At 44.7% G+C, this 16,499-nt stretch overlaps 1 protein-coding gene across 1 annotated transcript in view; it reads left to right on the top strand.

The window, feature by feature from the left end:
- The first annotated feature begins 478 nt into the window (after window positions 1-478).
- B4GALNT3 (beta-1,4-N-acetyl-galactosaminyltransferase 3) overlaps window positions 479-16,499 on the top strand; it is a 397,614-nt gene continuing 381,593 nt past the window's right edge. Inside the window, exon 1 of the mRNA XM_029599934.1 lies at window positions 479-985. Coding sequence (XP_029455794.1) covers window positions 952-985 — 34 coding nt within the window. The 5' untranslated portion in view covers window positions 479-951. The remainder of the gene's footprint in view (window positions 986-16,499) is intronic.

Below are 16,499 nucleotides of genomic sequence, written 5' to 3'. Positions count from 1 at the left end.
CTGTGTTTTTACGGTCTGAGCTGCTGCTGCTGCCAGAATGGAGAGAAAGCCAAGAGGCAGGGTGACAAGGGAGAAGAGAGCCAGAAGGGAAGGAGATTCAGGGGCAGAGAAGGGAGAAAGAGAGTTTGAAGGAGGAGGAGGCAGTGGGTGTACCTATCCCTTTAATCTCCCTTCCCCGAGCAAACACCAACCATGCAAGTGCTAAAGTTGCCACATGTTACGCTCATCCTACATGAGATGCGTTCGGTAAATCTGGCCAGCCAGGTCCTCAGTCTTGCGGGAGTGGCTTTAAACGTCAGCACCGTTCACAATGAAAAGAAAGGCAGACGGGTCCGCAGGGACCATGGGGGGGGGGGGGATGCACACCTTATCAGAGTCTCACCGCAAGCAGAGCGAGGGAGGAAACAGGGAGGGAGGACCGGGACCTCCACCCCCGGCAGGCAAGCGCTGCCCTGCCCGTAGATGCAGGTGTGTGGGGCACGTCAAGCCTCGCAGGGCGCCGTGCAAGGAGCCGGTCCGGGGAGGAGCGGCTGCAGGTTGGGAGTTGCCCTGGGAGGTCCCTCCCTTGGAGAGAGGGGTGTGTGAGAGAGAGAGAAAGAAAGCAAGATCGACGGCGGTGAAGTCTCGAGAGGGCAGGGGACCGGCTGAGTCAGGGAGGCGCTAGCTGAGCCCTTCAGCCCCGGGGGGGGGGGGAGACCCACCGCGGCGTCCCGCGCGCGCGCGCGAGCGGGGGGAGCAGCATGCGCTGCAGTCCGCCGAGGAGCCTGCGGGGGCCGCCGGACTCGCGGAGCCGGCAGCCCTGAAGCCCTGGAGCCGGCACGCAGCAGGAGGCAGCGGGCGGGCGGCAGGTGGAGCCGCCCGCTGCCCGTCAAGGCGCTGAAGAGAAGGTTCCGGGTGCTGCTGGCCCTGGGGGTCCTGGCGGTGGGCCTCTGGGCTGCCTACCTGCAGCTGATGGCCTCGGAGGAAGGGAACCCCGTGAACCGCAGTAAGTTATCCAGGAGCACTGGGGGGGGAGGGCAAGGCACACCGCATCCCAGGGACTTTCCAACCCGTTCATGCACGGTCCCATTGGCCACCTGTTGCTCTGGGCCTCGAGTGACATTTCTGATAGGCGAAAACCCCAGAGTGAGTGAATTCTATCTGCAGGAAGAAAGGCGCCAGTAATCCTCCTCATTAGCGAATCGAGAGGGCTGCGATCCGTGACTTGTCAGATGAGACATGAAAGGAAGATTAACCTAATACATTAGCTATTAGGGTTCAGATCCTGCCGCTCACTTTGCCTCAGGTGGTCATCATCCAGACTGTAAAAGTTTTCAGGGTAGCGACTTGTACCTGTGTGTAACTCGTCATAAAGCTCTCTCTCTGATGCAGAAATAGGGAAGCCAGAAGAAACAGGTGCAGTGGTCCTGCTTAGAAATCCTGGGTATTTCCTGAGGGGGAACTGTCCGGCGATTGGTTTGACCTTGTCTTTCATCCCAATTTCAGTTGACCCCCCTTCTCATGCAACCTCAAACAGCAGGCGTACACAACATTAAATTCTGCTTCTTCACCTTCACTCTTAAATAATCTTCCACTACAGTTTGAAATGCAATTCTAATCCCCTTTCATACAAAGAAAACATTGCTCTTCATTGTCTTCTCAGTCTTGAAGCTCAACTCCAATTCCCAGCCTTTAATCCCATGAGAACTGAGTCTTTAAAAGATAAAAGGAAATCTATTCCACTATAGGATGATGTGCATAAACAAACTGGAGAATAATAAACTGTACATTACAAGGTGGTAATTACATCAGGTAGTCCCAGGTGCTATGATATCCCAAAAGAGTAAAGACTTAAGTGGTTTGTAATCTTATCTGGGATGATCTAATTCCCTTTATTTCATCTTTCTACCTTGATTATGATTGTGGGCTCGATGATGATCCTGTTTTTAAGTACTAGAACTCTGCAGGATCACTTTTGAGACAGTACACTTTTGACAACATTTGATCAATAAACCCTGCTCCTTCCTGAAGGTCTGCCTTCATCTCCTGTGAATTGTAAGCCATTATAACATCACTCCTGGAAGTATGTTTGTTGTGCTCCAAAGTAATTACAAGACATATTGGATATCTGATTGTTAAATTTAAGAAAAGTGTAGGAGCAGATTTCTGTCCTTCCAGTTTTCCTACTTACTTTTATGATTGATTCATTTCCCAACTGAACTGCCTGACCTTAACTGCCAGCTGTAAATTCAGGCGTCAGTTCCAACAGCTTAATTCAGTTTCATATATCCTGAGATCTTCAAAACAAAAAAATTCAAATTCATACACCATTTGAGAGAGGCCATTTGAGAAGAAAATTGAAATTCCCCTGAAGAAGGCATGGTAACGTGCTGTAACATTGTCAATGTCTGGATTTGCGCTGAGCACTTGAGTTGGAAAAAAAAGGTGGGTTTATAAAGCCAAAGATAAGTAGCCTTAGTTTTAATATGAGATAATTAGTTTCATAAAATTTTTTAGCAAGTGAGGTTTAAATAAAGTTGGTAAATCACTGTGGTATAGAATTAAATAGAATGGTTGTGACATATGGGAAAAAGTACATGACATGAATTGTAGGGCTCAGGTTTTATACTACTGGTTGACGCCCATTGCGAGCAAGAGCCTATAGGTTATATCTTTATGAATGAATACATTTTAATCTGATACTACTTCCCATAAAATTAATAGGTTAAACTCAATCTATCTGATCAATTTAAACTATCACATACTTCCCAATCTTCAAGTTAACTCTATCATCTAGTATCTAATCATCACTACTATCAATAAGCTATCCATCAACTTTCCAAGATTTGCATATATGAACAAAATCTAATCCATTCTTCTAAATAACCACTTTATAAATCTTTCCTAAACCTTCAAGCCTCAGTCTGAATCACCTAATTGTTTTAAAGCAGAAATACCATTTACTTCTACAAAACTAAATTTTTGAGTGTTTATGAAGTTAAGGCTTATTGGTTAATATTTAAAACATGTCTTGCTAAGTCCATTTTAGAAAATTAGAATCAACAAAGTTAAAGACTGTTTAAAATGTAATCTAAAATCTTCAGAAGTGATAGCTAGCAGACCTGACACTTCTAAATCCTTCATAGCACCACCCTGCAGATTTTACCTGGGCCAAGAAACTAGCTGAGTAGTTGAGAAGGATCAAGAAATGAACAATGGTTTATTCAGTCAAAAGTATGGCAAACATTCTTTCATAAAACCAATTTGAATAGACCAATTTAATCACACCTGAAAAGACATCAAGTCCTTGTGGGTATACATATCAAACACGTGTAAAGCTACATGTGAAAAGTTCATTAAAATAGTAATACTGATTCATTATTAAGGTTTGCACTTCATACAGAGCACCCCTTCATAATCTAACATTCATCAGAACATGATTATATTGAGAGTCTGTTGGCTATAATCATGTCCGTGGGTACACTTAATTGTTTTTAAATGTTAGACTCTCATCAATATTTGTAGGAACTAGCTTTAGGCTAGTTAGCTATGTATGCACATAAAGACTTTGATTGTCTCTGAAGTGTTATTAATGAATTTATCTATTACAGTTGCTTCTATAAGAAGGTATTTTTTCAATCATCTTCCCAACCTTAACAGTTTGATTCCAGGTTTGACCCTTTTTGAGGGATCAAGAAATGCCAGGATTTTTCATTCACAAAAAAGCCCAATGTATAGCAAAACAATGCAATCAAAATGTAATTCAAAATGTATTGCAAAAATACTAAATATTAATAACAAAAAAATATTAATTTATATCTGGGACCATAATACCATCCTTTGGTCTTTTAGAACATAATAGTGTTCCAAAAACAAACTGGCAGGGTCTCATACAATCATCGGCCCTTACTTTTTAAAAAATTTATAATAAATACCACCAAAGTGTGAATAAACAGTTACTTCCCTTTCTGATATGTGCAAACTTGTCAAGCCCAACACGATACCATGTTTCGCTAAAGCTGCTTCAGGGGCTTCAATCCTATCGACACTACTCAAGTTCTACGTTAAATTTAAGGTCCCACAATAGTTTTTTAAAGTCCTGATATTTTTAGTTGTTGTAAAGGTCCCAGATATAAATATTTTTTTGTTATTAATATTTAGTATTTTTGCAATAGGATTTTTCATTCAGCATTTTTAAATAACTTTTTTTTTTCATCTGTACAGAGTCCATTTTTTTCATAACAGATCTGACAAAACTTTATTAAGTCTCTTAATCCTCCTTCACAGTGCATATTTTAATATCATAATGAGCAGAAGGCACTGCTGTTTTAACTGACTGTAGTTCAGTTTCTGATTTTCCTAAACTGCATATTAATCCCCAATCTCTTGATCTGTCATCCTCATCATCTTTATTTATCCAGCCCTCTTTATTTTAAATCCCACACATAACTCTTGTTTCCCAGAGCTCTCTGTCTTCCAATCTGGATTGCTAGCATTTTTTACTCCATCTCAGATGTTATAATCTGCCATGGGTAGGTGCAAAAAAGGGCATGGATTTAGTTTGCATTCTGTGAAAACTGGCAACAAAATTAATAAACCTGCACATGTTTTTAAATTTCAACGGTTGAAAGTTTCATCCTGGAGTCAAGTTCAGGAACAAGTATCTCTGTAAACTGTACCTATATATATTTGCAATCTATCATATAATCCCAGTCTTAGAGGTTTCCAGTGCTCTTAGTTAAAGAGATATTTGATTTTTCTGAAGCCAGTGGAAGTATAAAAATTGGCTCAGGATCTTGGTCTTTCTGTGCTAAAGTGTACTTACAGCATGGAGCAGTAAAGAGTGTGGATATTTTTGAGTCGGAGGTAAACATGGACTGATCTCTGTCATTTATGCCCGGTAACTGTTCCTTAATGGGAATAGCAAATATTACGATAGAAAAATGTGAATGGAATCAGTAGCCACAATCTGCCTGCTGACATACAAGGAAGAAACATTTTTATGAGACCTAGCTGATATTAATTTCCGTAGTGGAGATGGTAGGTGGGCCTGCTGCTCCTGTAAAGTTTATTCACAGTCAGAGAGAGAATGTCTCTGAAAAGATGGTATACAATAACATGCCAGGTTACCAAAACTGTTTCTGAAGAGTTGGTACCCAGTGATATGCCAGACTGCCAATGTAGATACCAAAACTTGCCAAGGCTGCTACTTTCTCATAAAGATACAGTGGAGGTGGAGGGAGGTTCTCTTTTTGACTTTTTATAATCTTGTAAACATTGTGTGTTTTGGAGCAACAGGGCTTACTTTTGGCTGGATTATTCTGGTTTTATTTCAAGTGGGATTTTTATAAAGCTACTAGAAGCAAATTTCAAAACTCATCTTTTGCCTTCCTTCAGAGCCTCCCAGGAACAATGCGCCTTTTCTTCCTCCTTACCCTAGTTTAAGGCTGAATAAGTTGAAAGGCAATATTTAGTATCAATTGCTCCAGTACAGTTTTCATATATACTATAATAACTAGAAATTGAGGTCCATATTCAAAAGCATTTAGCTGGCTAACTCAGAAGTTATATCAATGTGATACACCACTGTGTCAGCGTGTAAACAACAATGCAAAAAGAATCATAGGTAGAAACCTATCACGCTGATGTTATTGAGAATTTTTGAATTTGTTTTTAAAAAATACTAATCCGTTTTTTTTGTGATTTATAACTTCAACTTAATGCACCTACTTGATGTGAAATATATTTCAATGAAATAAACTCTATAAAATGGAATAATGGAATATTGAAAGGAGTTAGAGGAAAGTTTCATACATAAGTGTAGGTGCCCCCGCACCACTACTTTGTGGTGTATATAATCATAAACTCTCCTCCTCCTCCCGTGTAAATTTTTTTGTTGTGTAATCAAACGAAATTTTTTCTATTACTTTTCTTTATAGTGTCATAACCTAGAGACTCTGCCGAGGCGAAAGAGTAGGTAAACTTTCAATGCAAGCAATGCATAATAAAGGCTTAACAGGCATTAATGCTGGGTAAATCAGTAAAATGAAAATCAGACTTCCCCGTTTGATGTTGGTGTAAAATGTCCGTCTGCTGATAACGGTCCCGACACGAACTATCCGTGTTTCAGATGTCAGATCTTTCCTCAGGGGTGTGCAAATGAATGCTGGACAACCAACTGCTGGGGTCTGAACTTCTCCGTATCGTTGAATTCGATGTTGGCCTCTAATGGATGTTACTCAATAACATCAGCGTGATAGGTTTCTACCTTTAACTCAGAAGTTAGCCAGCCAAATGAATCTTTGGGCACATATCCGGCTAAATTCTAGCTCCTTAATAATATTCAGAGTTAGCCGGATGACTTAGCCAGCTAAGGGGGTTATTTTCCAAGCTGCATTATGGGCTTTTTGCATGCGTTAAGCCGTTTTTCGCATGTGAAATGCACCATAATGCATGATGTGATGCAAATAAAGAAAAGGGGTGGAGTTTGGGGTGGGATTTCTGGCCAAGTGGGAAGCCATATTGCAGTTTTAACGCAGCTAAAAACTACACTTTTTTCATTTGCGTTAAGCTGTAAGCTGTTACCCAGGTAGAGAATCCATCAAGTTAGGTTGAGAGAACATTGCACAAATCTCATCTTTGGGTGAGTTTCCTCACTCTGAAGGACATCAAATCTTCAAAAGAGTGCACTGTTCTGTTCGTACGTCTCACTCTGAATGTCAAAGTGGCCCCTAACCCCTACACTAATACATAAACCTCACCTCGAGGTACTTGGTGGGCCTCATATAGAGGTATAAATACCTAACTACTAGAAGGGCCTTATAGCTAGGCTCTCTCTCTCTCCTCAATCCCCAGTCCTTCTATTCCTCCTTTCCCTGCTCAATCCTCATTCTTTTCTCCCTTCTCCTAACATAGAGAACTTCTCAGAAGAAAGAAGAAACTTAGCATTGGCATTGGGTGATTTAATTACTTATCAAGTCATTTTGCAAGAATCTTGTTCTGGGGCTAACAATAGATTCACCGATTTTCAAGGAAGGGATTCCTCACACATTTATTAAATATATGCAATATTTTGCTCACAGAAAATGTCCATGAGAAGTGTACTACATAACTTCAAAGTAAAATTGTGCAAGTTTTTGTTTTTTTTTTTTTGGTGGAAAAGGGGATAAATATATAAGAACATTAAAATATAAGCCAGTTAAGCAGCAGAGTAGAAAGATGTTATTTAATATCAGCATGATCATCCGTGCCTTACCCTATTAGTCTGTATATATCATGTTGTCAGAGGATGTGGTGTAAGCTGTTAATGCAGCTGGGTTTAAAAGGGTTTGAATAAGTTCCTGAGGAAAAGTCCATAAACCACTCTTAGCTATGTAGATTTGGGAAGCCACTGCTTACCCCAGTTATGAGTAAGAAGAATTGGACCTATTCTATGGGATCCTTCTGGATATTTGTGATATTCAAAGTACTGCCTTCTGAGGTAAAATTATCACTTACAACAACATTAATGTCATATTTACATGCACTGCTGTGGTGCCAACCAGGAAACCTTGAAAAAAAAATACACTTGGAACCCATATAGTATTAGGCTTCTTGTAACACATACTGGATGTTTGCTTGGTCCTCAGCAAGCCTTGAGTAATGATATGTGTGCCTGAGCTTGAGACCAATATGGAGATGGCAACTGACCCAGAATCCTCTGCTATCTTACCCTGTCTGGCTATGTGAACTTTAAATGCCCTACTGAGCCTGACCTGGAGAAATTCCAAGGACACCTGAAGTTGAAGCTGGCGACAATTTGTGATGCCTAATTATAGGGTCACAAGAGCAGAAGGCAACGGTCAGAACCTCAGGCTAGAATGTCGATTACAGGGGCATCTGTAAACACAGCCTAAGATGTGACGATTGCCCTGAACAGCAAGATTTTAACAAAGGATTATCTAAAGAGTGATGGTAGATAGGCCCCAAAACCTTTAATCATTCGCTTTACCAGATAAAACTGGGGGATGGCCCAAGCGCCAGCTGTCTTGAGGGAAACTTCGGACGGAACCAGCTACTAGATGGTTTGATTAGTCTTTCGCCTCTATACCCAGGTCGGATAATTGATTTGCATGTCAGGACCGCTACGAACCTCCATCAGAGTTTCCTCTGGCTTCGCCCTGGCCAGGCATGGTTCGCCATCTTTCTGTGTTTGGCGCATAACAGTAAATGGAATTACAATCACAATATAGTAAACTTCTCATACCAAAACAGCTTTAACTGTCAGTACTCAAACAGTATCAACCCTGCCTATGAAAAGGGAACACTGCAAATATTATATCAGGCCCTAAAGTACCAATACACTTCCTATTAGGAAAGCAGAAAAACCAGGGTGCTACAGATGCGTACACAGAAACTACATGCTAACATTATACCTCGCCTCCATCACACAAGCAGACTCTCACCAAATACAGAATAATTGACCACAAATTAGAAATAGAAACATGAAGCAAAAAGCTGAAGTGGAAACCCCCAAAAGCCGGCCTCTGAGCAGTGTAACCCTGAAGACATAAAAACAAAGGCATTTTTCCTGGACTATACAATATGGAAATATTCAGAGAAGCACGTTTCCCAAAAATGACACAGAGAAAATCATTCTTCCCACTTTTCATCTCAGAGAAAAAGAAGCAGCAGCAGCTACAATTCATTCCCTCCTGCCCTCCAGCAGTCCTGCCCTTCCTCTTCCTCTCCCCATCCCCCCCAAGTCCCCGGTGTTAGTCACTGTCAAGTTGGGAGATGGATTTCTGGGGAAGGGGGGAGACATCTCACTGTGGGTAAAACCATCGTAAAAGTCTTTGAGCCCTGGGGGAGAGGACTTTGACTCTCTGTGCACAGTTGGTGAGTAACTATCTTGCACCAGAAGTAGAGGGGGTTCTCCTGCCAGCTAAGGATACCCTATCCATTTGGGGACCTTGCCTGGCCAAGCCCTGGAGGGTGAGAGCTTCCCAGGTCTGGGTGATAACAGACACTTGCACAGCTAGAGGGAAGAACTGTGAAAAAAGAAGACCCATCTGTGGTGCTGGGAGCTGTATTTACTGTGCCATGTATCCACTTGATTGTCCATCAGGAAAGAATTCATTTTGGACACTCAACCAAAAGTCTCTGATGTGATCTTTGGCACTGACAGTACACATGGCAGTGAAAGAAAGCAGTATCTCTCTCCTGGAAAATGGGAAAAAGAGTAAAAAAAAAGCACCCCCATCACTCTGGGCTCTGAAGGGGAATTCCTTTCCCCTCACCAACAAAGGACTCAGGCCCTGGGAAGGAAAAAGGTTGCGGGAGCTAGCCCGTGCGATCCAGCCCCATGAGAACTACAAAATCTTTTATGGCTCCATCAATGCGCAGCCAACACCCAGGCTTATTGGGATTGTGAAATAATGTGATCATTTTTGTGATTGTTCTGTGGCTCTTGGATCGCAGAATTTAGAAACCATTGCTCTAACCTATGTAATACAGCAGCAGATGCCTCTGAACATATCTGTTGAGGGAAGAGCATTGTCGGAAGTGTGCATTTTTAGATTCCAGTGCTGTAACTTTGTTCTTAGCACATCTAGCTCTGCTGCTGGGCATAGCATGAATCTGTGAACCCTGTCCTGGGACTTGCTGTTCTACTGGCCAAGCAAAGACATGGAACACTTCTCTGCAAGCTTTCTCCAAAACAAGAGAAACAATCTCATTACTTTGTTTACCCCTAACAATGATGTAGAACAACAGAAAATACAAGCTGGAATGGCAATTGAGAAAGGCAGGTCTAGACTTGGAGTAAAATCTGATGCAATGTGCTGGCAGCGAGAGCTTCTTGCCAGTCTTTAGTATAATGATATGTTTTAATGCCATTTTCAAACTGCAGCAACTGAAGGCCTATTATCCTCCTGCCAGCAAAAACACTATACATAACTATATATGCCAAATGCAAAGTATGGAAGAAAAGTCTGGAATCGCACATACCTCACATCAATGCCATAACACACAGCAAGTTGTCTGTTGCATTTATAGAGAGGAACTATGACTAATAAAATCACACAGTATATTTCTTCTGAGCTATGCTGCTGTAACTATCATTTTACCAGGCAGGGCTGGCAAGTGTTCTTTTGCTATCCTGCTGCTGTCCCTCCTTATCATTCTCTCTTTCTTCTTCCTTAGCAACTCATCTTATTGTAGTACCTGAAATCTAATAACGCTGTAAGCTGCCTTGGGCATCATTTGGAAAGGTGAACTAAAAATCCCCCAAAATATGTATTTTTATATTTATTTAGCTTGTCTGTTCCTGATAGAGCTGCGCCAGGATCCACTGGGTCTATCAATACATTTTATTATTGTTTATTTAAAAAATTTCTAGGCTGCACCATCTAGGCATAAAATAAAACAATATGTTCAGCAAATTAACTGACAATACAAATAAAGCAATCATGACGAACTTCAAATAGAAGAACATCAGACAATGTTAATCAGCCGGCATCATTTTGTGCAGGGCCGAAAGCCCAGGGGGCACTCTCGGTTCCACTAGGCCACCAGGGATTGAAAGGTATAGTCTAGAGGGGGGGGGGGGGAGTATTGGGGGATGGGGAAGGGGGATCCAGAGGCCGGGGGTTCTAGAGGCAAGGGGAGCATTTTGAAAATGGTGCAGGGTTGAGAAGAGAAGGGAGGGGCCTGTGCTGTGCAGATTTCTATTTCTTTTTCAAAACTTTATTCCACTGGGGCTACATTTAGGGTTGGTGGAGTAAGAGGTAGGACAGAGGGGGTCTGACAGGACTTCCAAGGTTTGTTTATACTTGGAGAAGGAAATTGTTGGCCACTCGGCCTCTAACTCACTGGCCTGGGAGCAATGGGATGCACATCAGCATCTGATGCTCCTGAGGAAAGGTAGCTACATCTAGAGAGTTGTAGTTAAATTTCATGAAAATAATGCGGCTTACAATTTTTCAGGCAAGCAACATTATTTTATTTGCATGGCATCGCATAGTAATATGCTGCTTTGCATTACCATACTTGCATTACTGGGAATGCATGACTAAGACATTTACCACACTTTAAATGCCCAACACAGGTAGGTAAATATACCCCTTAGACTGTAAGCCCTCTGAGGACAGGGGAAATGTCTACTGTTTCTGAATGTAACTTGCCTTGAGCTGAATTCGACTCTGCCTCCTCACTGGAAATGTTAGAACCGCCGGCTGCGGCAGCCCGTGAACGGGGCCAGGTGTTATGGCCACCGGCCGCAGCAGGCCGCAACCAGGGTCGAGCCAGCGGCCGCGGCAAAAATAACCTACCCGAGGCGTCGGGATTCATTGAGGGCTCCTGAGGTGGCAGGCAGCCTTCGTTGGTTTCCTTCTTGCGGCCGCTGCCAGGCCCGGCCGCATGGTTCCTCTCGGCCGGGCTGGCTCCTCCCCCTCTGCCTCTAGTAAGAGCCGCGTGCGCGGCTGATGAGATTACTTAAAGGAGCCATGACAGGAAATAGTCATGGCTCCTCCCTTGACTCCTCCCTTGACTTCCTGTCTTGCCTTGGTATCAAGGTTCCTGGCTGGGTATCGTCATGAGCTCCGTGTTCCTGGTTTAGTTCTTTGTTCCGTCCTACTTCCCCGCTCCGTTGGATTGACTCTTGGCTTCTGACCTTTGGACCAGCGTTCGTGTTTCTGTGGCTTGATCCTGGTACGGCTTGCGACCCTTCTCCTGATTTCTCCTGGATTGGCTTCGGACCCTTCTCCTGATTTGATCCTGGTCTGGCTTTCATCCCTTCTTGTGTACTGAACCCTCAGACTGGCTCTGGACTACTCTGCGACTCCTTCTTCAAGACTACTATGACCTGCTGGAGGCGCCAGCCGTCTGGAATCCACGACCCACAGGAGGCGCCTGCATCCAGACCTTTCTTCAGTCTTCAGGAGAGTCTCCTAAGTCCCAGTGGACAGGTCCCTACGGGCTCCTCCTGGGGGGATCACGAGCTTCCAGGGTGAAGTCTTCTTTCAACAGCTACAGCATTTGGCCTCGCCCTTCGATGGTAGAGACCTAAGGGGATTGTTTCCTTTTAGGTAGCGCTGACTCTACTTTGGAACAGGGATCCACCTTCTGATTCATAACAGAATACCAAGGCTATGGACCTGGCAGCGGCCTCAGCTCATCAAGCCATTCTAGGACTAGCCCAGAAGGTCATGGAGCAGCAACGCATACTGGAGTCCATGGCGTCTTCCCTGGAACGACTCAACGCATGTCTTGATTCTATAGCGGCTGCTCAGGCAGTTCCTCCACCAGTACCATTGGTAATGCCGAGCAATGCCTGGTCTACGATTGGATTACCTATTCCTCCACGCTACGCAGGTGATCCTCGCCTGTACCAGGGATTCCTCGATCAATGCAGCATGCACTTTCATCTTCAAGCCTCCTTATTCCCGGATGACCTTACAAAGACTACATATATCCTGTCTCTGTTAGAGGGTAAAGCCCTGGCTTGGGCTTTTCCCTTTTGGCGATGGTCGGATCCAATCCTACAAGACCTTCCGAAGTTTTTGGAATTGTTTCAAGCGGTATTTGATGACCCAGGGAAACAGGTGGTCGCTGGCTCCAAGCTTCTACAACTTCGGCAAGGAAGTCGACCACTGGCGGACTATACCATTGAATTTAGAACGCTGGCCTCTGAACTCCACTGGGAGGAGAATTGTCTACGATCTATATATTTGGAGGGCCTGTCATCCAGAATAAAGGATAAGAAGGCAGCCTGAGAGTTAGCGCAATCATTGGACTCTGTTGTGGACTTGGTAACCCGGATCGATCGCCGACTACAAGAAAGAGCTCGCGAGGGATCTAACACAAGAAGGCCCATGGCAGTTACTACCCCCTCTCACCCGGTTGCCTCTATTCCGCGAACTACATCCACTACTGAAGGCTGTCAACCTATGCAATTAGGGTGTGGTCCCCTCTCTCCGGAGGAACGGCAAAGGCACTGTCGAGCAGGTCTCTGTCTGTATTGTGGAGGAGCGGGCCATTTCATAGCTCGTTGCCCAACACGTCCGGGAAACTCTCAAGCCTAGGCTCCTTTGGGGGAGTAACCCTAGGCATCAGTTCTCCGGCTCCCCCACTCACCCTACAGGTCTCCCTGGTCCTCGGAGGTCACTGATTTTCTACACTGGCCTTAGTAGATTCTGGGGCCAGTGGAAGATGTAGTGGAACAACTACACATTCCTCTTTGTCCTTGCCCAAGGCCATTGATTCTATCTTCCATCCATGGCGATCCCCTGCCGGGGAGAATAACTCATCAAACTGTTCCCCTGGTTTGTCACAATGCACCCAATCATTCTGAACGGATCTCATTTTATGTCATCCAGAGAGCCATTCATCCCGTGATTTTGGGCATTCCCTGGTTACAACATCACAATCCTCAGTTCGACTGGACGTCTTTAAAGCTTATTCACTGGGGTGCAGCATGCCAAGAAACCTGCCTTAAAGGAACTACTCCCGCCGACAGTTATATCTGTACCACTCTTCTTGAGGGTTTGCCGTCTCAGTATGGTTAGTTTGCTGATGTTTTCTCCAAAACAGCCGCTGATACCTTGCCTCCACATTGGGAATTTGATTGTGCCATTAATCTGGTTCCGGGAGTGACTCCACCTCGGGGTAGGGTCTACCCATTATCCGCCTCGGAGACCCACGCCATGACCAAATACATTCAAGAGAATCTACAGAAGGGGTTCATTCGACGATCTACGTCTCCGGCCGGAGCCGGTTTCTTCTTCGTGGGAAAAAAAAGATGGGACTCTGCATCTATGTATCGATTTCCGTGGGCTCAATGCCATCACCATAAAAGACCGTTACCCATTACCTCTAATTGCTGAACTCTTTGATCGTTTACAAGGAGCCCGGGTATTTTCCAAATTAGATCTCCGAGGAGCATATAACCTGATCAGGATTCGTGAAGGTGATGAATGGAAAACGGCCTTTAATACTAGAGATGGCCATTATGAATATCTAGTTATGCCATTCAGATTGACCAATGCTCCTGCAGTATTTCAACACCTCATTAATAAAATATTTCTAGATCTATTTTTATGTCTGCGCAGTGGTCTATTTAGACGACATTTTAATATTTTCTCCCAATCTACAGTCACACCGGCAACATGTCATTCAGGTTTTGCAATGCCTAAGAGAGAACCGGCTGTATGCCAAAATCGAAAAATGCATTTTTGAATGAGAATCACTCCCTTCCTGGGGTATATTATCTCTAAACAGGGTTTTCAGATGGACCCCTCCAAGTTGAAATACATCCAAGAATGGCCCCAGCCTAATGGATTACGTGCACTTCAACGCTTTCTTGGATTCGCTAACTACTATCGTAGTTTTATTCAGAACTTTTCTAAACTAGCTGCACCTCTCACTGCTCTCACTCATAAGGGGGCAAACATCAAGGCTTGGCCCATAGAGGCTGAAGAAGCTTTCCAGGCACTCAAGAACTCCTTCCTGCAACAACCGTGTCTTCGACATCCTGATCCCAGACTTCCATTTATTGTAGAAGTGGATTCATCAGCAGAAGGAGTTGGAGCCGGCTTACGTCAGACCAACCCATTGGGAACATCTCATCCTTGCTTGTATTTCTCCAAGAAATTTTACTCTGGCGGAACGCAATTACTCCATCGGGGATAAGAAGCTTCTCGCCATTAAGCTGGCATTTGAGGAGTTGCGGCAGTGGTTGGAGGGAGCGCAACACTGCATAACAGTCTTCACAGACCATAAAAACTTGATATATCTTCAGCAAGCTCAACGTTTGAACCCACATCAGGCTCGTTGGGCACTCTTTTTCACACGTTTTAATTTTGAACTACGTTACCGACCAGCCGATAAGAACATTAAGGCTGATGCCTTATCCCGATCCTTCTCCACTGAGGATACTGAAGAGGCCGTACAACATATTATTGATCCAGCTCGCATTATTCTCTCTGCGACATTCACGGTTCTACCGGGTAAAACAGTGGTGCCTAAAAAACTCCGTAGTAAAGTATTGGCTTGGGGTCACGATTCCCAGTTAACCGGACATCCCGGCTAACTGGGATGTCCGGCTCCTCAAACAATACGATTGGTGGCCTGAGATGCGTAAGGATATACGAGCTTATTTAGACTCATGCCCAACTTGTGCTCAACATAAAATTCCTACAGGAAAAACTTGGGGCCTTTTATAACCACTGCCAATTCCCACGAAACCATGGACACATATCTCCACAGACTTCATTGTGGAATTTCCACCATCTGAAGGCAACACTGTGATATGGGTAGTAGTGGATCGCTTTTCTAAAATGGGCTCCACGGACTGCCACAGCACATCACCTCAGACTGTGGTCCTCAGTTCACGGCTCGATACTGGCTCAACCTCTGCAAGAAGTTTCGTATTTCTCTGGACTTTACCACAGCGTTCTATCCTCAGGTCAATGGTCAGGCGGAACGTACGAATCGAACGTTAAAACAATTTCTACGGCTCTATGTCAACTCTTGACAAGATGATTGGACGTCACTTCTTTCCTGGGCTGAATTCTCCCACAATTCGCATGCCAGTACCTCGAGGGGGGCATCCCCTTTTCAGGTTGTCTTTGGTCATCAGCCCAGGCCACCCTTGCCTGGACCACTGCCTGTTCCTTCGCTTGCGGCTCAGCTAACTGCTGCACAGCTGAAACAGCTTTGGGTTCATACTCAGATGTTACGCAACACAGCTCACTCCACAAAGAGATTTGCCGACCAACATCGACGACGGGCTCCCCAATTTCGTCCAGGGGAAAAGGTGTGGCTTAGCACCCGACACCTCCATTTGAGAGTTCCTTCTATGCGATTAGTCCCTCGCTATATTAGACCTTTTCCGGTGCTGTGACAATTAGGTCCTGTAACCTACCAACTTCGACTGCCCGCCACGTTGAGAATCTACAACACCTTCCATGTGTCCGTTCTGAAGCTGTTGGTCCTCACTTGGCCTACCCGGAAAACTCCCGAAGTTGCGCAACATCGAGCAGTGGACGAAACCATATACCAAGTATGTGACGTTCTGGATGTCTGGAGACGGGGCAACACCTGGGAATACCTCCTAGCGTGGGAAGGATTCGGACCTGAGGAGAATTCCTGGGAGCCTGCTAAGAATATACTGGATAAGTCTCTTCTCAAGGACTTTCACGCCAAACACCCTGGTAAACCCAAGCCTTCTAGGGGGAGGCCTAAAGGAGGGGGTACTGTTAGAACCGCCAGCCACAGCAGCCCGCGACCGGGGCTGGGTGTCATGGCCGCCGGCCACGGCGGGCCAGGGTTGTGCCGGCGGCTGCGGCGAAAATAACATACCGGAGGTGTCGGGATTCGTCGACGGCTCCTGTGGTGGCAGGCAGACTTTGTTGGTTTCCTTCTTGCTGCCGCTGCCAGGCCCAGCCGCATGGTTCCTCTCGGCCGGGCTGGCTCCTCCCCCTCTGCCTCTACTAAGAGCCGCGCGTGCGGCTGATGAGATTACTTAAAGGAGCCATGACAGG

The sequence above is a fragment of the Rhinatrema bivittatum genome, chromosome 4 (genome assembly GCF_901001135.1).
Source record: "Rhinatrema bivittatum chromosome 4, aRhiBiv1.1, whole genome shotgun sequence".
Lineage (NCBI taxonomy): Eukaryota > Metazoa > Chordata > Amphibia > Gymnophiona > Rhinatrematidae > Rhinatrema > Rhinatrema bivittatum.
This window is presented reverse-complemented; position numbering and strand designations above follow the sequence as displayed.